The sequence below is a fragment of the Corvus kubaryi genome, unplaced genomic scaffold (assembly GCF_017639235.1).
Source record: "Corvus kubaryi isolate FWS band 111438036 unplaced genomic scaffold, C.kubaryi_AGA036_p1.0 37392, whole genome shotgun sequence".
Taxonomy (NCBI): Eukaryota; Metazoa; Chordata; class Aves; order Passeriformes; family Corvidae; genus Corvus; species Corvus kubaryi.
Window position 1 is genome coordinate 14,624,281 of NW_024581131.1, and position 18,734 is coordinate 14,643,014.

The following is an 18,734-nucleotide window of genomic DNA, read 5'->3' on the forward strand; positions in this document are numbered from 1 at the left end:
CCATCTCAAGTGACAGTCAACGTTTTGAAACCTTACAGCTCACACGCAGCATCCTTGGAATTTTCTACTTATGACTGTGGCCTGCAGAACTACTTGGGATCCTTTCTTTTCCTTCCCTCCATTGGTGATACTTGCATCATAATTTCAAATACCATCTGTGGACAGTCTTCCCACCTGGGGCATGTGTCAAATCACATCACACCACCCTGCACCTTCCCACACAGCATTTGGTACCCTGTATTACTGACCCATCACACAAGCAGGCTGTTATTTTTGGCTTGAGGAGCTTTCTTACAGAGCTCCAAAATTTAGTAGATTTCTTTAAGGTGGCAGCTGTTCCAAGATATTGATAAACTGCAAACAGAACTACGCAAATACAAGAAAGACTCAAAGGACAGCATTCTCATAGTTCAAAAAAACTCCTGCAGAACTATCAAAATATTTATTTACATCCTGTACACGTTACAAAACTCAACTTTGCATCCCACAAAGGATTGGAAGAGATTTTATAAGTAGAGGTCTGAAAAGCAAAACGTAAAGTCCTTGATGAAGGCTGCTCTTAAATGGCCAGCTAGGGGTCCTTAAATTTTACTATCCATTGCTCTTGAAAGACAACTGCTGGGCTCTCACTATCTAGACAAATTAAAACTTGAATGACTTTGATGAAATTTTTAATCACATCAAATACTTTTAAAATAATTAGCAACAATAAAAAAATCCTGTTGGACTACTGTGCTTTTGTTATTTTGCATGCCATTGATCTGCTGCAGACAGAAACCAGAGATCAAAAGGGAAGGAAAAAAAAAAGAGAGATTGGAAGGAAACACCAGTTCTGCCCACGTCCTCTCTGAAATAAAGGGGGAAAAAGATGAAACTGACTACTTTTTGGCAACCTAAGGGGACTGGTACACTTAGAAAACTGCCAATACAAAGACAGCATCAGCCACAAATGCCCTAAGCCCTATGTGATTGTGCGGGCATTTGAGGGGGCAGCAACACTTGACTGTCAGGTGAAAGAAAGATACTGTATTACGGTTGGACACAAGGTCTTTTCTTCTCCTAACTAAATGATTCTTTGATGCTATTAAGTTGCTGTCTGGAATTTGTTTCTTGTCTGAACAATTTCAGTAATTACAAGTAGGCCTATTAACAGTGATTCACACTCCTGTTGGAACATTCACTGGAGCAAGGCTAATACAGGCGTGGTCTCTTCAGAGGGAAGCTAGCTTGGCCTGCTTGACAGGTAAAGACAGGGGCTTAGGTCTTCAGACCAGGCATCCCTGCGCCTTCCAGAGGAATTTATTCATAAGAACAAAACATCAGAAATTTCTTTAAAAAGTTTTGTTCATGAAAGTCAATTTCTCCAAACAAAAGCCTGCCAGAGTGACCACACAAAAATTACTGGATATAAAGAAAACATCCGGTGAGATCATACACCTAGAGTAAATTCTGGGCTTGATGTGGCACTTCTGATGAGCCTTTTAGGCGCCTATATTTGCAGCCCTTGTGTCTGAGGCTGCAATTCAGAATTTGGATATAGAAGTGGAATCAAATTAGACATTCTAAAAATTATGTTTGAGCTAGGAAACTCCACTTCCAAATTGAAATTGCATTCTCCTGAGAGGGCAACCAATACATACTCTAGCTAAACAAGCAGATACTTTTTTTTTTTCTCTAATGAGGGGTGGTTACTGCCAAGCATTCTGGCCTGCAAAGAAATTATTTTTGATCTTGTTATACATGTAACCAAATTAAGGGAGAAAAGAAAGCAGTTTAGAGACCATCCAAAAGACAGCCAAGAGAGGATATTCACTATTTGTACCTCTGCACTAGGAACTCGTATTTCTTAGAGGTCTGATACAATACATCTGTGTTACTGAGTGTATGCACAGAACACCATCTTTCAGAAACTTCTTGTATGTATGCTTATACATAAAAAAAAAAGACTCTCAGGATCAGATTCCTCCCTGTTGCACCGTCATTCTATTTGCAGGGTACAGTGTGAGGAAAGGACCATTCAAAATCCAAGGTACAAAAAAAGCAATGGAAGGATCTGGGGAAAACAGACACTATCTGGAGAACCCAGTTTCCAGCCTGACTGACCAAAACAGCTTTTACACTTCCTTCAGTTTATTCAACAGTCCAGTGCCTTGCAGACACATTCTCACCTTCTCTGGGAAGAAGCAGAACAACTTGAAGGAGAATGAAGGAAAATGCTCCAGCATCCATCACAGAGAGGCCACACACACACATGCTGTCATATCTTGACAACATGTCTGTTGTTCTGCAGGGCTGGGAGCATTCTACTAGTGCTTCACTAGGCAAAGATGCCAAGAATGTCCAGGTAAGACATAAAATCATCTGAACTGCAAGTAGTTTCATCAGTGAAGTATAAATTGAGCTCTTCCATTCTTCACCTTGGCCCTCTTCTTGCACAAGTGCTCTGCTATGAGTCTACTGCTGGTGCATTCTCCATAATTTCCTTCTGTGTCACTATCTGGAGGTACTTCAGTCGCATGGAAGGGAGCTGCTCATAAAGGTCAAATCCCAAAGGACTCTCTGCATTCAGTAGTCTGTAGTACAGCAGGTGCTTTTTCAAGTTCTGAAGAAAGAAACAGAAAGGTATCCAATCTTTTCCACTGTCTCAAACACAACACAGCAAATCTGCAAATAGTACAATTCCATCATGCCCATGATATTTAATCATATCATCTTCAATAGAAGAGCTATAAAAGGCAAATTTCTTCCAATAAAATTCACCTTTTTTGGCATGAGAATTCCTCTTCTAAACACAACTCCATTGTCTCCTCAACAGCCCCTCACAAGGATTTCTTGCCAGAAACCCAAGTGGATTTTTGAGTGTGATCTAATAATTTACCCTGGACACTAATCACCCAGGGCCAAATGATCCAGCTCTGTCCCACAAAGGATAGATCTTGGCAAGCTCCTTGAAAAAAAGAGAAACCTTACATCTGTCCTGTTCTTTTCAGGGGTAGCATCCAACTAAGATTTAAGACAGATCACTGCTAGCCACCTATTCATAACTGTGCTATAATCATTCCTCTAAGTATCGCTAGCTATCCAGATATAATGCTGCTTGGACAAGAGGCATGGACAACACAGTACAGGAGATTCATCTAGGTTCCAATGGGCTCAGTGTTCTGAGGTCAATTACTACAAGAACTGGTTAAGTGTATTTATAATTATTGCAGGCCAAAATCCTACTGCTAATCTCCTCTCATTCTCAAATTAGCAAGGTAATTAAACACAAATTTCAAAAGCCAAATGTAAGTCTGTAAAACCACCATGTATGGAAAACTTAATTCCCAGAGACACAAACTGAATCTTACAAATCCTACCTCATCCACCAACAGCCATGTCTTCCGCAGCATGCTTTTCCGAGCAGCATCTGTCTCCTGGGAACAAAACACGTACTTTCCTTAATATGGTGCAGTAATACCTTTGCCCAGGGGCATACAGCACTCCAGGATGATTTGTTCATTATAATGATGAGCAGCTTGTTCCAGCAGAAAGTGCTTGAGATGTCTTATCACTTAAATCCTGCCTCTCTGCTCCTTTCCCTGATCTGAATCTCAGCTGACTTCTCAACCTCCAGGTAGAACTACAGATCAGATGTGAAGTGTTGTTAGCACAACTATTCACTGATAGAGGCCCCAAGGCCATAGAGAGGCTTCTGCTTGGTTACTCAAGCAAAGTCAAAGAAAAAAGTCCTTTGCACCTTAAGATTGCTACGGCAGAGGCCAAATCTGTTACGAGCTCTCTCTGCCTGATCACCTTCCTTATGCTTTCTGTTTATTCTTCCCCCCACACCACAGAACGCATAATTGCTGACCTCCAAGATTTCAGTAGAACTGGCTACCATTAATGCAAGTGCTTTAGGGTATAATGAACAAAAGCTGCTGCCTCATATGTGGGTTCTCAAGCAGCTGACCAGTCCTCAATGCATTTGCTTACAATTTTTGTTTTCAAGTCCCAAAGGTCAGTGATTCATCAGAACCCACACTGGATGCACAGGGAGAGCAGATGCAGAACCCAGACTGCAACCCTGAAGCTCTGCTATCCATTACCCACCTGCGCTGTGCTTTCTTGGGAGAAAATAAAACTGTTCACATGAGCCACAGCCACCACGTACAGAACAGGGCACCAGGTGTGGCGCAGCGCACCAGTGACCAGCGTTCGGAAGTAGAGTCGCAGGAGGTTCAGGTTATCCTCAGGAGGGGAAGTGTAGCGCTCAAGAGGCACAGGAAACTGCAACAAACCCATCCAGAGGCAACATTACAACTTTTGTCAGGGTCTAAGCAGTGAGAGGAAGTTCATGACTTCTAGGGTGCCCTTCCTTGTGCATGCCCACCTATACAACGCGATGTACCCCACTGGCATGAATCCCATTTGCAGCAGAGCTGCTATGGCCCACCCGGACTGATGCGACCTGCCTTGACGAAGTGTTTGTCAGGACCTCTTCAGCTTCATGGAGAGATGTTTTACTGGTCCTACCACTGCAGCTGATTTTCGGCACAGATGAGTACATATAAAGTAAGAAGACAGGGTACTTCCAACAGCACCACTAAATTCTATCTCCTGTGCTCTGCTCACTCAAAAGAAACGCAGGCCTACACTTGACACACCAAATTTTCTTGCAGAGTTATTCAGCAGAGCACAACTCCAGTATATGTGGAAAGATCGTTGAGAGGAAAAATGACCATTTGTCTATGCATGGGCAAGGAAAAAGTTCTTACCAAGGTGTGAAAACACGTATATAAGGGAAAGGTAGCAGAACACGGGGTACGACCAGCCCTTCAAACACACAACCTATAAATTAAAAGGTTCTCAATGGTTAGACCAAGCAAGGTTTGGGACAGTTTCCACTGAAGGCTGAGCTATTTCACAGCTCCTGCCCTCCACATATACACACAAATCAAAGTTGGAGAATCACAAGCAAGAGCCCAGTGAGCCAGAAATACGTAGTGACAGGCAATTACCATAAGCTAGGATTACCTGCTGTAACGGCACTCCCAGCGCCCGCAGGACATTTGTGTGCTCCCCAAAAACAGAGAGACGCAGATGAACACTGAAACACTTCTGTAGAGGTAGAAGAACAAAGACTCCAAAGAGTGGATCTCCGAAGGAGACACCCTCAAATTGCTCCAGGAGACTTATATAGAGATCGTGGAAGGATGCCAAACCAGGGAGAGGAGCATCCAAGTTCAGGGAGTCCAGGGCCTTGGGTTGGCAATACACAGAGAGAAGGGCAGCTGTGTAGCGGTGGATAGGTGCTTCTAGAAAGAGGTCACTGCCTGTGAGGAAGACACACATGAGCCGTGCAAGTTTGGCAGCAGTCGGAATGCTCTGAAGGATTTTAGATCGCCAGGTTTCCAGCAACAAGACCCACTGCAGGTTCAAGGTCACAGTGTTGATGAGATCAAGTGGGAGAGAGTTCAGTATAGTCCCACGTGTCTCTGCATTAGTCACTTTGTTGTAGAGGCTGATAAGTGGAAAGAATGGCCAGTCCGAAGGCAGGATGGGCCCTTTGGCCTCAGGAAGCAGCATTGACTGGATGAGGTAATTCCGCCCTTGGTAGGACGCCTGAGAACGTATAAGGGCGGGCTGCAAGTGGGCAAAGTGAGAGAGGTAGCAGGAACGAATGGAAGGCAGATTCTGGTATGATTCTCTCAGTAGGGCACCACGAGTAACCTTTGGAACAAATGCTGCTGCAGAGCCAGGCTGTGCCAGTTTGGCACTGGTGCCCAGATGCAGAATATCAGAGAAGTCAGCTGCTTCTGGCCCTCCAGCTTTCCCTTCACTGTAAGGTAAAGACAACAAACAGTTTAAGAAACAAATGAACAAACAAAAACCTGAAATGCCAAACAAACAACACACCACATAAATTCATCTCTACAGTCTTCCTCGAACAGGAGGAGTAGTATATGCAGATCACTCAGCACTTTCTACATCATCAAGCTATTCTAATACAGAGGGCCTGTAAAGCATCAGCTACCTTGGCATTTACAGGGAATTCAGAGAACCACATTTGGAGTCAACAACACAGGCTGTGCCATGAAAACTCTCCACACAATGCCAGTCTAGTGTGAAGGCTGAAACCCCCTGTCCAGAGAGGCAGCCTACTTACCAACACAGACAGGAGAGTGCTGAGATTAAATACTGCATTTCAGATAAGGCCTACACGAACCACTAAGACAATGCTCAAAACAGTAGCTTTGCAGCTGGCAGTGGCAAGGTCAGGGGAACCATACGAACTGACAGAAACTGTGCATGTGAAAGGTGTTTGTCAAATCCATATGCCACAATCTCAGACCAAAGACTCCCCATTTTGTTGACCCAAAAAGAAGAACAAAACACCACCACACAAACAAATCCACAAACAAATTTTCCTTCTTTCTGAAAAAACATAGTATCTCCTTATAGCACCTTGGTTCAACCTCCTTCAGGGATACACCATGGCTAATTTCAAATAGATTGAAATGAACAAGATAAACTGCTACCATTTCTTGCCCAGATATGAGAGGATTCATATTTGAGATGCTCATGATTTCTTCCAGTGTAAGGTGGAAGACATGGCATTTGTCAAATCAGCAAATATTTGTGTAAGAACTTGAATAATAAGGGTTTGAGGAAGATTCATTAAGCTTTTCAGGCTATGACAAATTCTCATTTATTTTCTAGACTCACTACTCTCAGGATGGCAGATGCTAGGCCTTAGAGAGGATCAGTTCTATCAGGAATCACACAAGCCTTGTCACAGAGGAAATCAAAAGAAACTCATCACATTTCTCAACACCAGTACATCAGAGAAAAATATGCAACCACATTGCTTGCCCGATTAGAAGGCTCTGTGCCTGGAGAATATGCCAATGAGTAAGTGAAACTTAACCACAGGCCCTGTTACAGGCCAAAAATTATGACAAAATTGCAGTGCCAACGTGTTTTTTCTATTTTCCCCATGTCTTCCCACATATCAGACTAGAGAAAGGAAAAAATGCAAAGCTTACGGAAGAAACTCTGGATTAAAGGCAAGATCCAGTAGGACCTCGTGAGCCAGATGCTCACTCCCTGGCAACAGACGGCTTAGCAATGCCATGGCAACACAGTGATGAAGTGAGGCATGCTGGGTGTAATCCGGACAAGTGCCTGCCTGCACAGGAAACAAAACAACAGATAAAAGCACTGTATCATTTGTCAACAAGACATTCAGCAAGGACAGGAGGGTCAAACAAGACACAGATCTCACTGGAAAGTGAAAGACTGAGGCAGACTGCAAGAGCTGTCAGCATTTGTACCAAGAGATATTTCTGCTTCCCCTGACTGCCTTAGATAGTCGACAATTTTTTAGCAACACGCTTGAAAACTTTGTTCCTACTCTATCCCAAAGAAAGGCAAAAGCAGATTTTTTCATCCAAAGTATTTTGGAACTAAATCCCCACATCAGTAACTGGAAAGACATTATTTGCTAATGGGGCACAAAAGTCAGCAGAAGAGTCACCAGACCTAACTCAGATACAAGAAAGATAGCTGCCAGTGAAGTCAATTCCTCAGGGGAAAGAAACGAAAGGACTAATAAGGATACCATTCTCCGAGCCAATGCTAACACAAAGTACTGCAGGTGATATTCATGGCGTAAGATCCACGCAGATGAGGAAGTCACAGAGGGAAGTCCAGTCTGCCAGCTCTGATGCAGATAATCCTTCAAGCCTCTGAAACCCAGCACAGAGCTGTACTGTAAAGGAATCACAAGTGGAGAAAAATAGTATTAGGACAGTTTGTGTTTGGAAGAAAGCAAAACACAGCCTTCTCCAAGGCCCACCCCCTACCTCCTCCCATGAGAGAATTCCTGTTGGCTACTCCAAAAGGCATATTTAAAAACAGCCTTATGAATATCTGCTTTTCTGCCTCAGGGCTCACCTGCAGCCATCATGATCATTCCAATCACAGATAACCGACAGTCACTGCCTACATTTTCCATAGTGCTTTGTAAGGCAGAAACCTGGCCAGCGGCTTAAAGTGTTTCTCCCTCATCTGGCCAGATATTTCCATCAGTAGCCAATCAGCTAATTCAACATGAGGTGACACAGGAAGGCTTTGAGAAAGTTCATGCTAGGTATTCCATCTTTCAAGGGCTCAGCCATTTGCTCTTTAGGGTCTGCAATCTTCCATGACTCACTTATTCTAAAAATTCAGAACAAACCGAAGTAGGAAGGACCCTCTTCTGTAGCACTCATTCTCTTCTTTAATATTACACCATTTTTCTCTGTTATATATGCTTCAACTATGCTTTTCCTCCACTGACACTCAAGTTTTATATTTTGCTCAGTCAAACAACAGTTATTCAACTCTTCTCAACATTCTTTATAAATCCATCCTTTAAGCATCATCTGCTCTGTAATTCCAGCTTCCTGGTGCCAACTGCATATTGCAATTCAAAGACAAGATATTTTTCTGATCTTCATCCCACTTGTTCTGTAAGTGGGGCTGTTTCTCTCTATAATATTTTAATATTTTTAAAATAAAAATGCACAACAATTTGCTTTTAACAGTCCTTCTAACATCTCTTTGATGCCTGGGCAGGTACAAATACTAACCTCACTCACAAGTATTATCATCATTTACCTAGAATTTATAGTGAAAAAGTCTATTCTCACCTTGCTGGTCAGGCCTTTGTGAATGTGAGTGATGTTATTGATGAGAAACAGGAGGGCAGTGAGGAAGGGGAAAGGTGACTTCAAGCCAACCAGGCTCAAAGGAGGTTTGCCTCCAGTGCAACTCAGAGATGCAATGCTGACAACAGATTCTGGTGCTGGGGAACAGGACAGAGGGTTGCACAAAGCAGAACATGGCCTGTGTGAACAAATAAACAGAGAGGAGTTAGGTCAAAAGCATTCACACTGCTGAGGAATTATCTTGTTGAAACATTGCTATCTATCTGAACTGTACCACACATTGCAGTAAAATGGAAGCCCTGAAGACAGTGAAAGCAAAAAGCCAGTGTCACAGCTGGTACACTAAGCACTACTGCCATACACGCTAATGCCAGCGAGCTGTCAGGAACTCTTCTCTTCAGCTGAATTGGTCATGATGAGCAGAAATACTGATGCAGTGACGCATCTCTGATGTCAAATACTTGAAAGCATTGGATGTTTGATTTCTAAAAAATACGCCTTTCCCCACATACATACACACACCAGACTAATAGGGCTGCCCAGCCACTCAAGACATTTCGATAATAAACTTGTAGGCAAAGCCAAAAAGCCAGATTATATCTAAAATTGACATTGCAAAAATGCTGCCCTTCATGTACTACTGAAATGATTTTTAAATTGTATTCAGAAAGAACCTAGCTTTAATGTACACATGAACACGACTGTGCAAATCACTCTTGGTGTGTGTGTTCTCTGCAGGTGGAACTACGAATTCCCACACCAGCAGTGCTTGCGGGGCCCACAGTAGATACATAATGTCTGTACAGGTAAGACCACCACAAGGAAAAGTGACCACAAGCAAGTTGCTCACTGGTAATGGGGTAATAGGGCAAACCCTGTCAAAGATCCTTATCACTACTCTATGGGAGAAAAGTAATTGCTTAAATGCATTGCTCTTTCTACCACTGGTATTACATGTACGAGATGCATAAACACATGTGGGGCTCATGAAGCACCCTGAACTCCTGGACCTAAACTGCCCAGAAAGTTTAGACAAAATAGCAAAAATATTAGAGCAGAGATTAGCTGACCATGGTTTTTACCAGCCAGTGTTAAGAACAGCCTGGGAGAATTCTGGCTGATGAGCTTTTATAGCCTGACCAAATCCATTGTTTTCAGACCTCAAGGACAGACAGAGAAGGCTCAAATGAGTGCTCTTGTGTTGGAAGCTTTGGTGCCAAAGATTCAGATCTCAGTTTCAGTCATGAAAGAACATGGGCTAAACTGGTGACCATTCAAATACCACTTGAAACCAAAAATTTCAAGTGCCCTTTGTATCAGATGTTCTTAGAGGCAGATGGATGCCTCCCTGACTGTAAGTTAGGCCTTTTAGAATCCCCACTCCAGAAGATTAATCACAACCTAGTAAGGAGGCTCCCTCTACAGCAGAAAGACAGAATATCCGCAGTTCTTAACTGTTCCCAGAGCCAGAGCTTATGTTATCCAAATGTCTGCAAGAACAGTTTGGTATCTGTTCTTGCACTTCTCTGCAGGGGTTTTCACAGCCCTAATGAAGCTCTGCAGGAGCTTAAAGATGTGAATCTAGTTACATTCCTTTATATAAGCAGCACCACACAGAGCACATAAACAGTACATGCACACACACACTCACCTCATCATGTAAGAGGGACTCAACTAATGTTAGTCATGTTGCTTATTTTTTTTTTTTAGACCGGTGAAACCAAAGAAGAATCAAAGCCAAGAGTGATTAAAATAATCTGAAATTGATATGAAAACCCCAGCTACAAGGTAAAGCAGAGATGCAGCAGCACCAGGAGAAAAGGAGGAGATGCAGAACCTCTGCAGCCATCATGCCTTTTCTTTAAGGGGGGAGAGGACAAAGCAGGGTGTAGACAGAGCCTTATTCTACTCCAATTCCCATATGTGGGGCACATTGCACAGGGAGAAGAAGAGGGAGGGGGGAGAGCTGTAACACAGTACAGTATAGAAATGGGGCTCCCTTAGCTTCTGACAACAACATCCTAGCAGGGGAATGGTTTTACCTGAGCAAGTCCCACATGCTGTCTATGGCTGGCTGGCTGAGAAGGGGCTGCAGCACCTCTGATGTCAAACGTTCCAGTTCCTCTAAGCAGTCAATTGGATTGACTGATGGCTGTAAAAGACATGAAGAATGACAGAAAAAGAGAGTGAATGACCACAGCATCCAGTGATAGCAAAAAGACAGACTGATTTATTTGCTTCCTCTGTGTTTATTATCTTTTTGCCAGACCCCATCACGTACATAGTGGTACTGCTCTAGGTTAGAGCTGGCCTCACTGCTCGTAGTGTGGAAGCTGACAGCTGGCACCTCAAGGTGTTCTCACACTCAAATATTAAAACGCGTGCCAGAGATTCTTAATTGGTTGGAAGCAAGATATGGGATCCCTGGAATCAAGATTCCCCCTAAATGAAAACTTGGCTAAACCCCCTCCCCATACCATCTACATGTTTCTATTTAAATTGAAGATGACACAAAGGTGATCAGAACTACCTTGAGAAAGCTGAGTGGCACCACAAGGGTCTCCAAAAACAGTAAAAAAAATTTTTTAAAAAATCAGCTGCATAAAGTGTGATTGACCTACCCACCAAAGCATGACTGTGGATGAACACTGCACGGAGGAGGAACTGTGGCTTTTAGAGAATCATTCAAATTCTTTTGGCCCTAGTAAGCAATATTCCAGGTTGAAGGAACATGCTGGCAAATTTTAACACCACATGCTTTGGGATACAGAAATACTCATTTCTATTACATAAAATATGATTTTCCCCCAGGTGAAATCTACCTCCAGAAATCAGTAAAACCTTTGTGAAGGTGTTAACCTTAGTTTTTAATAGTCTAACAAAAATATTCCAAGACGGTCCCAGTATACACTAATCTAATTACTATACAAGTTAAATTTTTTTGCACTAATCTATTCAAACATGCTATGTACAATTTTTTTTTAATCATCTAACCACAGGTAGATGACTGAACTCCTTTTTAAGTGGAAACTAAAAAACCCAGCACAATTCAAAAACTCAAGAAATTGTTTCCTCAGTCACTCTTCTGGGATATCTGTAAAGGTTAAAAATGAGCATTAACCTCTTGGCTGTCCTGGTTCTCTAATGCTCAGGACATAATCACAGTATGTGAAAGGTACACCAACCTTTGGGGCACTGAAGACATCTTTGAGAGATACTGGCAGTTTCCACCCCAGCCATAGCTAATAAACTCAGTTGCTTTTGGCAAGTTTCAGAGGAGTTGCACAAGTGTGAATAACTACAGCCATTAAATTACCCCAACACCTTCAACACAGCTCTCCCAAGTTGGAACTCAGACATGTCAGTTGGGCAGTAAAGAGGAAAATTGCATTTATCCTTAGAACATGAATCTTTAAGGTAGCTAAAATGTAAGACATTATTCTTCAACAGCATCACACCGATGTGTCACCTTCAGAAAACTCACTTTAAAAGATGATCACATACTACAGCTGTGTGTTACAGAATCTGACCTTGAATGTCAGTGAGGCAACAAATAAATTTATCTTTATTATTTCCTATCCAAAGTTCATACGGCATGACCCTTAATGCTTAATCTTCCACCCAGATGATTGCAGTGTAGGTGTCCACATGTAAGCTCTCAGACCAAAGCAAATGCAAAAATGCATGACTTGATTTATCCCACTAGGAAAAAGGACTGCCAAATTAAATTAGGTTGTATTTGCTTCATGCTTTGGATCTCTGTGGTAAATCAGAACAATCATGGCACTACCACATACCTTGATTGAGACTCTGATCACAAAGGATGAAAGGACAAAAAAGGAAGACAGGTATTTGGCACTGCTAACATATAGGGTCAGCAGACTTATGTAACCCTGAATGTCATGCAGCCTAGATATGAGCTGTGGTAAACAAAATCATTGCTCGGCTAGATGCCTCAATATCGGTCTTTTTCAGCACTGCCTGTAAGTTCAAGTTTTCAGAGGTAATACACAAGCTGATGCTGGTGAGATGAGAAGACAACCTGTATTTTCAGGCCTTACCTGCTGGCTGTAAGCACTGTAATAAACTCCCAAGAAGATCACACAAGTTGTGGTCAGAGGCTGGAGAGTTTGCCAAGCTTCTATCTGGGATATCTCCTGAAGGATTTTTTTCAGACTTGTCTCAAGGAAGGGCTGTAAGCCTGACACTTGATTCCATGCTACTGGAGGAGGTGGAATAGGTTCACTATCTTCTGAGTTATTGCTGAAACACAATGGAAGAATGACATAGGATAGCAAATAAATGTCAAACAACTGTCTCTCTATCAATATTAATAGAAAGATGTAGTCTGGAAAATTATATCCAACAGCTTAAATAGGGGGGAAATGTCTCTCCATAATCCCACAACCCAGACTAAATAATTTAGGCAGAAAGGATAAATGTAGAAAGTACTTACAAAAGCTGAAGAGTCTTGTGCATTACTCTGCCCTGAGCCATGCTCTAGCTTTACCAAAAATGCTATCTCAGTACTCAGCTTTAGTTAAAGAGTTTATTGCTTTCCACCAGAAAAAGTACCTGTGTCTGCAGCAAATCCTACTGCTTCAATGTCTATCAAAACAAATCACTTCTTAATCCTGACCCATCTTAGCTTCTACAGAGAGGTTCTTTCCTCCAAACCTCAGGGCATTTACTTTCTTTACTCCCAAGAGAAAATCAAAGCAGCTTCCTAGCTCCCTTCAGCAGGGCATTTGGCTAACAGCACCCTTTCTGCCCTTTCTAGCTTCATGTGGATTTTGACTCCTGCCTCTGGCCAGGCCAGCAGGCATACAGCTGTCAGACTAGACACTACTTCTGAGCTTGTGTCAGAGGGAATACACCCCACCATGCAGGGACTCACATGTGAGACAGTAAATGATTCCAAATGAGGGGTGGGGGAAAAAGGTGACAGCCAGGTCTCCAAACCAAAGAAAGGAAAGACAGGATGCCAACAACTGAGGTGCACAGAATGGTGACAGAGAGCGCCTACCTGCTCAACTTGGCCTGCAGGTCTGCCGTGTAGCCTGCTGTTTGTGTCACATGTGTCAACAGAGTAACCACTGCCGCAGCTCGCTGCACAGACAACTCAACCACAGGGCTCTTTCTGCTGAGCAACTCCGGCAGGGACTGCAGTATCCTCACCAGCACAGGGTAGAGATCACTGTAGTATGAATTACAGAACACATACGGTTGGAAAGGGTCTCTGGAGATCATTTGTACCTCAATTCCCTGTTCAAGCCAGGTCAGCAAGAGCAAGATTGCCCAGAGATATGTCCAGTCAGATTTTGAATATCTGCAAGAACGGAGAGTTCAGTATTTTGCTGTGCAGCAATGCTCCAGTGTTTGATCACTTTTACAGTAAAGTTAGTAAAGATTACAGTAAAAACACTTCAGTGGAATTTCCTGTATTTCCATTTGCGTCCATTGGTTCTTCACTTTCCACTGGCAGAATCTGGCTCTATCTTCTTTACACTCTCAAATCATTTATTTATAAAGATTGCTAAAATGTGATTATGAGAACCATCACCACCACCACCACAATAACAAAATTAAACCGACGCAGAAAAAAGATGACAAAGGAAGACTACTGCTATTCCAATTTCATCTGAATGGGACCTACCTAATACACTGCTTCCAAGCACTCTGATTATCTCTTGAAAAAACTACTTTTATTTTATTCTTGCTGGGGAGTAGTTCTCAGATTCTCAGTCACACTTATAATCTTGCAACTTTAAGGAATCTTTTGCTGTTTCTTTCCTCAACATTATTTACAGTGCTAAAATAGTATATACAGTTTTTACTCTTTTTATATCATACACCAGATTGTGCCAAAGAAAACAAAATGCTGTTGTGGATGAGTATCTCCCTTCTGAAACCCAATACTGGCCTCCCTTTTACTCTACTTCAGAGCAACTCCATAGCCATCCCTCTTCTTCCAATTCAATGTAATTACACGAAGAAGATTTAATGCTTGAGCTAGGTCAGACTTACACCAGTGCAGACCTTGGCAGTCAAGCACAAGCACTTGTCCTGAACTGGAAGTCAATGTATCGTGCAGTTTGTCTGCACCAGTCTGCCCCACTCAGCATGGTGACTGCTGCCCACAGACTGCCCCTAGGTCAAGCAGATTCAGTCCTGCGTGCACTGCAAACCATGTGTTTTGACGTCATATAAGCATAGATTATTCACCCCTTCAAGGGGAAAAAGATGCAGCCCTAAAAAGCTACAGTGGTCTCCCACTGTAAAGGAGAAACAACAAAATAGCATTGCTTAAACACAGGAGATAGTGAACAACCAGAAAAAGGGAATACTCAGCATAAATACCTTTAGAAACCGAGTTTTACTGCAGGAGGCAAGAGAAGGTCAAGTAAGACATCCTGAAGGGGAATAGAGACTGAGCCTGGAGATGCCTCTCTTTGCCCCTTTGGAGCAGGATGACCATTATCTCTGTTGTGCCCTCCACCACCACTTCTCCAGCTTTGAGCTGTACCTGTAGAGGTCGCAGGCCTGCCCATAGCCAGCAGCCACAGCCCACAGCCGGAAGGCTTCGGTGCTCAGCCTGATGGCTTCCTCCCTCGGCAGGAGCAGATCCACAGGGTCTTCAGCAATAAAGCGACTTAACCGACTCTTCATTTCAAATTTGTTAAGCTGTAAAACAAACAAAGCAAAAGAAAAGGATGAAGAACAAAAAAGACAAAGGGATAAGGGGCATCAGCTGCATGCACCATTACCTCATTGCTCTGACACACACAAAGAGCTGCAGATTTCAGTTCAGTTCATTCTGAACTCTTTCTTGCACCGCTCAAACCTGCTTTTATTTTGTGCAATCTCAAGGAGCAGACTACAAAGGATCACTAAATGGTCAATGGCTATTTAGAGAGAAGTATTCCTGGAAGGGATGCCTAGGGGTACCTAGTCCACTCCTAACACAAATCAACTACACCTAAATAATTTCTGATGGAGGTTTGTTTATCCCCCACACACTCTTGTTTTGGATGCTCTCTGCAGCATTTGACTGATTTTTTAAAAAAATATATGATTATCCTTCTTTAAATAGTCGTAAATACAACTCTCTTAGTCAAGATTACATGTAAAGATACACTTTGTGTAAAACGATGTCTACAAAAGTACTGAACTGATGCTGACATTCTTTTGGGGAGGCCACACTAGATGGGTTTCAGAGGTTCTACAACCTAAGTCTGTCTGTAATTCAGTGTTTATTTTATGCAGAGGGTACCTCCTGCCTATTACTTTCATAAGGTTATAGAATTTTGATGCCTTAGAAATGTTCTGAGGTTATTTTGGTATTCAATTAAGCATGACATGACTCATTTGCAGTTCTCTAGAAATAATTTTTATCCTCCCCTACATCTGGGTATTTTTACTTAACCATAAAAAAGAGCTTCACTTTCCTTCTCCCACACATACAAAAGCTTCTATGTGCTCTGTCTAAACAAATGAGGTAACAAGGTCTTTTTCACAGCACAAGGACATATTATAGGTAATTTAAATTTCAAATGCTTTAGAGACATCTTGTAGGGAAATCAATGCACACCAGCAAGAAAGCAAAGGAGATGATGAGTCAAAACTATAAATTCTGACACCTCTCCTACAGAACAGAGGACAAAGTCAAATTTACTTCCAGGAGGAAGATGGAAGAACTTTGTTGTTAGCTAAAATAAATTCCTACATTGATGGTTCTGATTTAGTTTTTTATGATTTTCCACTCCCACGTTTAAGTGCATGTAACAGAACATATGAGAGTGTAACAGCAGCAAAGCCTGAGTGTCAGGAACCTTCTAAGCAATTTTTGCATGCCTTGAAATACCTGGAGTACACAAAGCCTGAAGTAGAAAAACATCTGAATTTTACTCTGTTATGTTCCTAGTACCACTTACAGTCTTTAAATATCCCACTATCCATCATTATTCCCTATATTTTATAGCACAGGCTGGTGTTCTGTTGATACTAGCAATTTCCTGGATGTCAATTTGTTAGGTGCTGTTAACAATACCGAAGCAAAACCCTTAAGAAGTGCTCTTTGCACTGTAATGAGTGCTGCTCTTGGTAGATTTCATGCACTTATAGTATCAGCATGACAACCTAGATGAGGGAATGCAATTATCTCTGAAGTGGAAAACCTGTCCAGAAGCTAAGAGGAGCTGAAAACACTGACAAATTATCTCAGAGTTAATTAATGTCAAATTAATGGCAGAAAAGTTCAACCAGGGTTGTAAAACAAAAGGATAGTTGATTATGTCCCTGGTTTATACAGTCTTATGCTGCCTATCACTGAAACATGGGAGAGTACAGAGCAGCACACATCAATGCATGCTCTAAACATCTGCTCCTGGTCAGTATTACCATGCTAGGCTCTGTGACTTTTGCATGAGTGCACTATGCAAACCATAAAAAAGCAGAGTAAAGCTTGACACAGTTCTTCTACCATTATTTAGGAGAACCATCATTATCATGACGCTGTCAACAATTCCTTCAAAACACACTGATGCACCTTCCTCACACTGATTTCTTCAGCTTCAGCTCAGAGTCACCTCCAGTTAGTCTTCTGTCTTTACTTAGAAAGTAAGGCATAAGGAACAAAGGCCTTTGCAATCGGAAGAGCTCTTCCAAGAACCACTCACCAGCCTGGCTGTTGCATTTCGGCCTCCAGATGCCAACACCCTGATGAACTTCATAGCACTGGCGCAAGCAACTCCGTGGAGACTGGTAAGTAAAAACCCTTGTTCAGCCACTTTGGGATCCCACTGAGTAGGGAGAAATTCCCTGACAATGGTCTCAATCAACCGAGGACAGTCAAGCAGCTGGAGAGAAATGGAAGGGAGCACAAATAACTAAAGGTATGCAGTTATGCAGACATGCAGAAGACATGCAAAACAGACATGTTTGTCTGATCTCCGTGCCATAACTTCACCTGATCTTTCTTCCCCTTTCCAAACCTTTCTCTATCATTCCCAAGCTCCTATACAGTGGGAGATTTACCTGGCTGCACGCCTCAGAGGAGTGCCTTGCTATATGGATGAGGATGTGCAGTATATCCAGAACTACTGTTGGAACAGGTCGCACCACCTCTAGGATGTACCTCAGCCGGTGCTGGATCCGTGTTTTCAAAAGTCCCTGAAAGATGTTAAAAAAAAACCCAACCTATTATGCTCTAAACAAGTACTCTCTGCACTTCAGTTGCTGGAAGCCAAAAGCAGATTACATCTTCTGCAGAGACTGTTTTAAAATTAGCAGTCATGAAATAAGTAAGTTTCTGTGGATTTGCAACTATGCTGGCAAATGAGCAAGAGTTATCTGAACTGAGCAGGAACAACTGAACTTCTGTTCTGAATCAGACCAATGGAGAGTTTGGATACTTGTGTTTCCCAGAGTATAAAACTCTAAATGACAGGGAAATAACTTTCCCTATAAAAGACTGTTAAAACCTACTGCTGGTGAAGAAGGTTCTCATGCTTCTGAATAATTCTGGCTAGACACCACCTCCAGCTAATGCAGCACTCCGTCTGATAGTACCTATCATGTCAGAGGAAGTTGACAGAAACAGAGAACAGACAGGAATTCCTATTTTGCAGTAAGAAAAGAGATGCATAGGGATGATGTGATTTTTTTTTTATGATCAGCGGCGGTGCCAGGAAAAAATCATCAGTTTACGTAACAAACAGTGTGATGCATTCCTGGTTCTGGGAAAAGGCAAATCCATAATACCCGAGTTCGCATTACTGATACTTTTAAAAATTTGCAGCCAAGCAAGTTGTAACTCTAGGCCTGACCATGTTCAGCAGCTAGTTTAAATACTCCTTTTCCAACTGTGTGGAACAATTGGGTAGTAACAGCCATTAAGCAGGCGTGAAATGGAACTGCACAGTAATGGGAACAGAGGGGAATTTTATCTCAAATACCTTCTGAGCTCAGGCCACTTGGAACAAGCTGAACTATGCTGAACCATGCAACTGCTTACAGAATCACTAACTGATCTCCTGTCTA

General features: G+C 42.3%; 1 protein-coding gene across 2 annotated transcripts in view; it reads right to left on the reverse strand.

Moving 5' to 3' along the window:
- Positions 1-405: 405 nt before the first annotated feature.
- The window catches only part of RPAP1 (RNA polymerase II associated protein 1), a 37,415-nt gene continuing 19,086 nt past the window's right edge, over positions 406-18,734 (reverse strand). For both annotated transcript variants that reach the window (XM_042038456.1, XM_042038455.1), the window contains 13 exons: positions 17,730-17,864; positions 17,372-17,551; positions 15,220-15,377; positions 13,720-13,890; positions 12,755-12,956; positions 10,736-10,845; positions 8,676-8,871; positions 7,604-7,753; positions 7,029-7,171; positions 5,017-5,821; positions 4,093-4,269; positions 3,360-3,416; positions 406-2,602 (listed from right to left, as the gene is read on the reverse strand). In XM_042038456.1, coding sequence (XP_041894390.1) covers positions 2,447-2,602; positions 3,360-3,416; positions 4,093-4,269; positions 5,017-5,821; positions 7,029-7,171; positions 7,604-7,753; positions 8,676-8,871; positions 10,736-10,845; positions 12,755-12,956; positions 13,720-13,890; positions 15,220-15,377; positions 17,372-17,551; positions 17,730-17,864 — 2,640 coding nt within the window. In that variant the 3' untranslated portion in view covers positions 406-2,446. The remainder of the gene's footprint in view (positions 2,603-3,359; positions 3,417-4,092; positions 4,270-5,016; positions 5,822-7,028; positions 7,172-7,603; positions 7,754-8,675; positions 8,872-10,735; positions 10,846-12,754; positions 12,957-13,719; positions 13,891-15,219; positions 15,378-17,371; positions 17,552-17,729; positions 17,865-18,734) is intronic.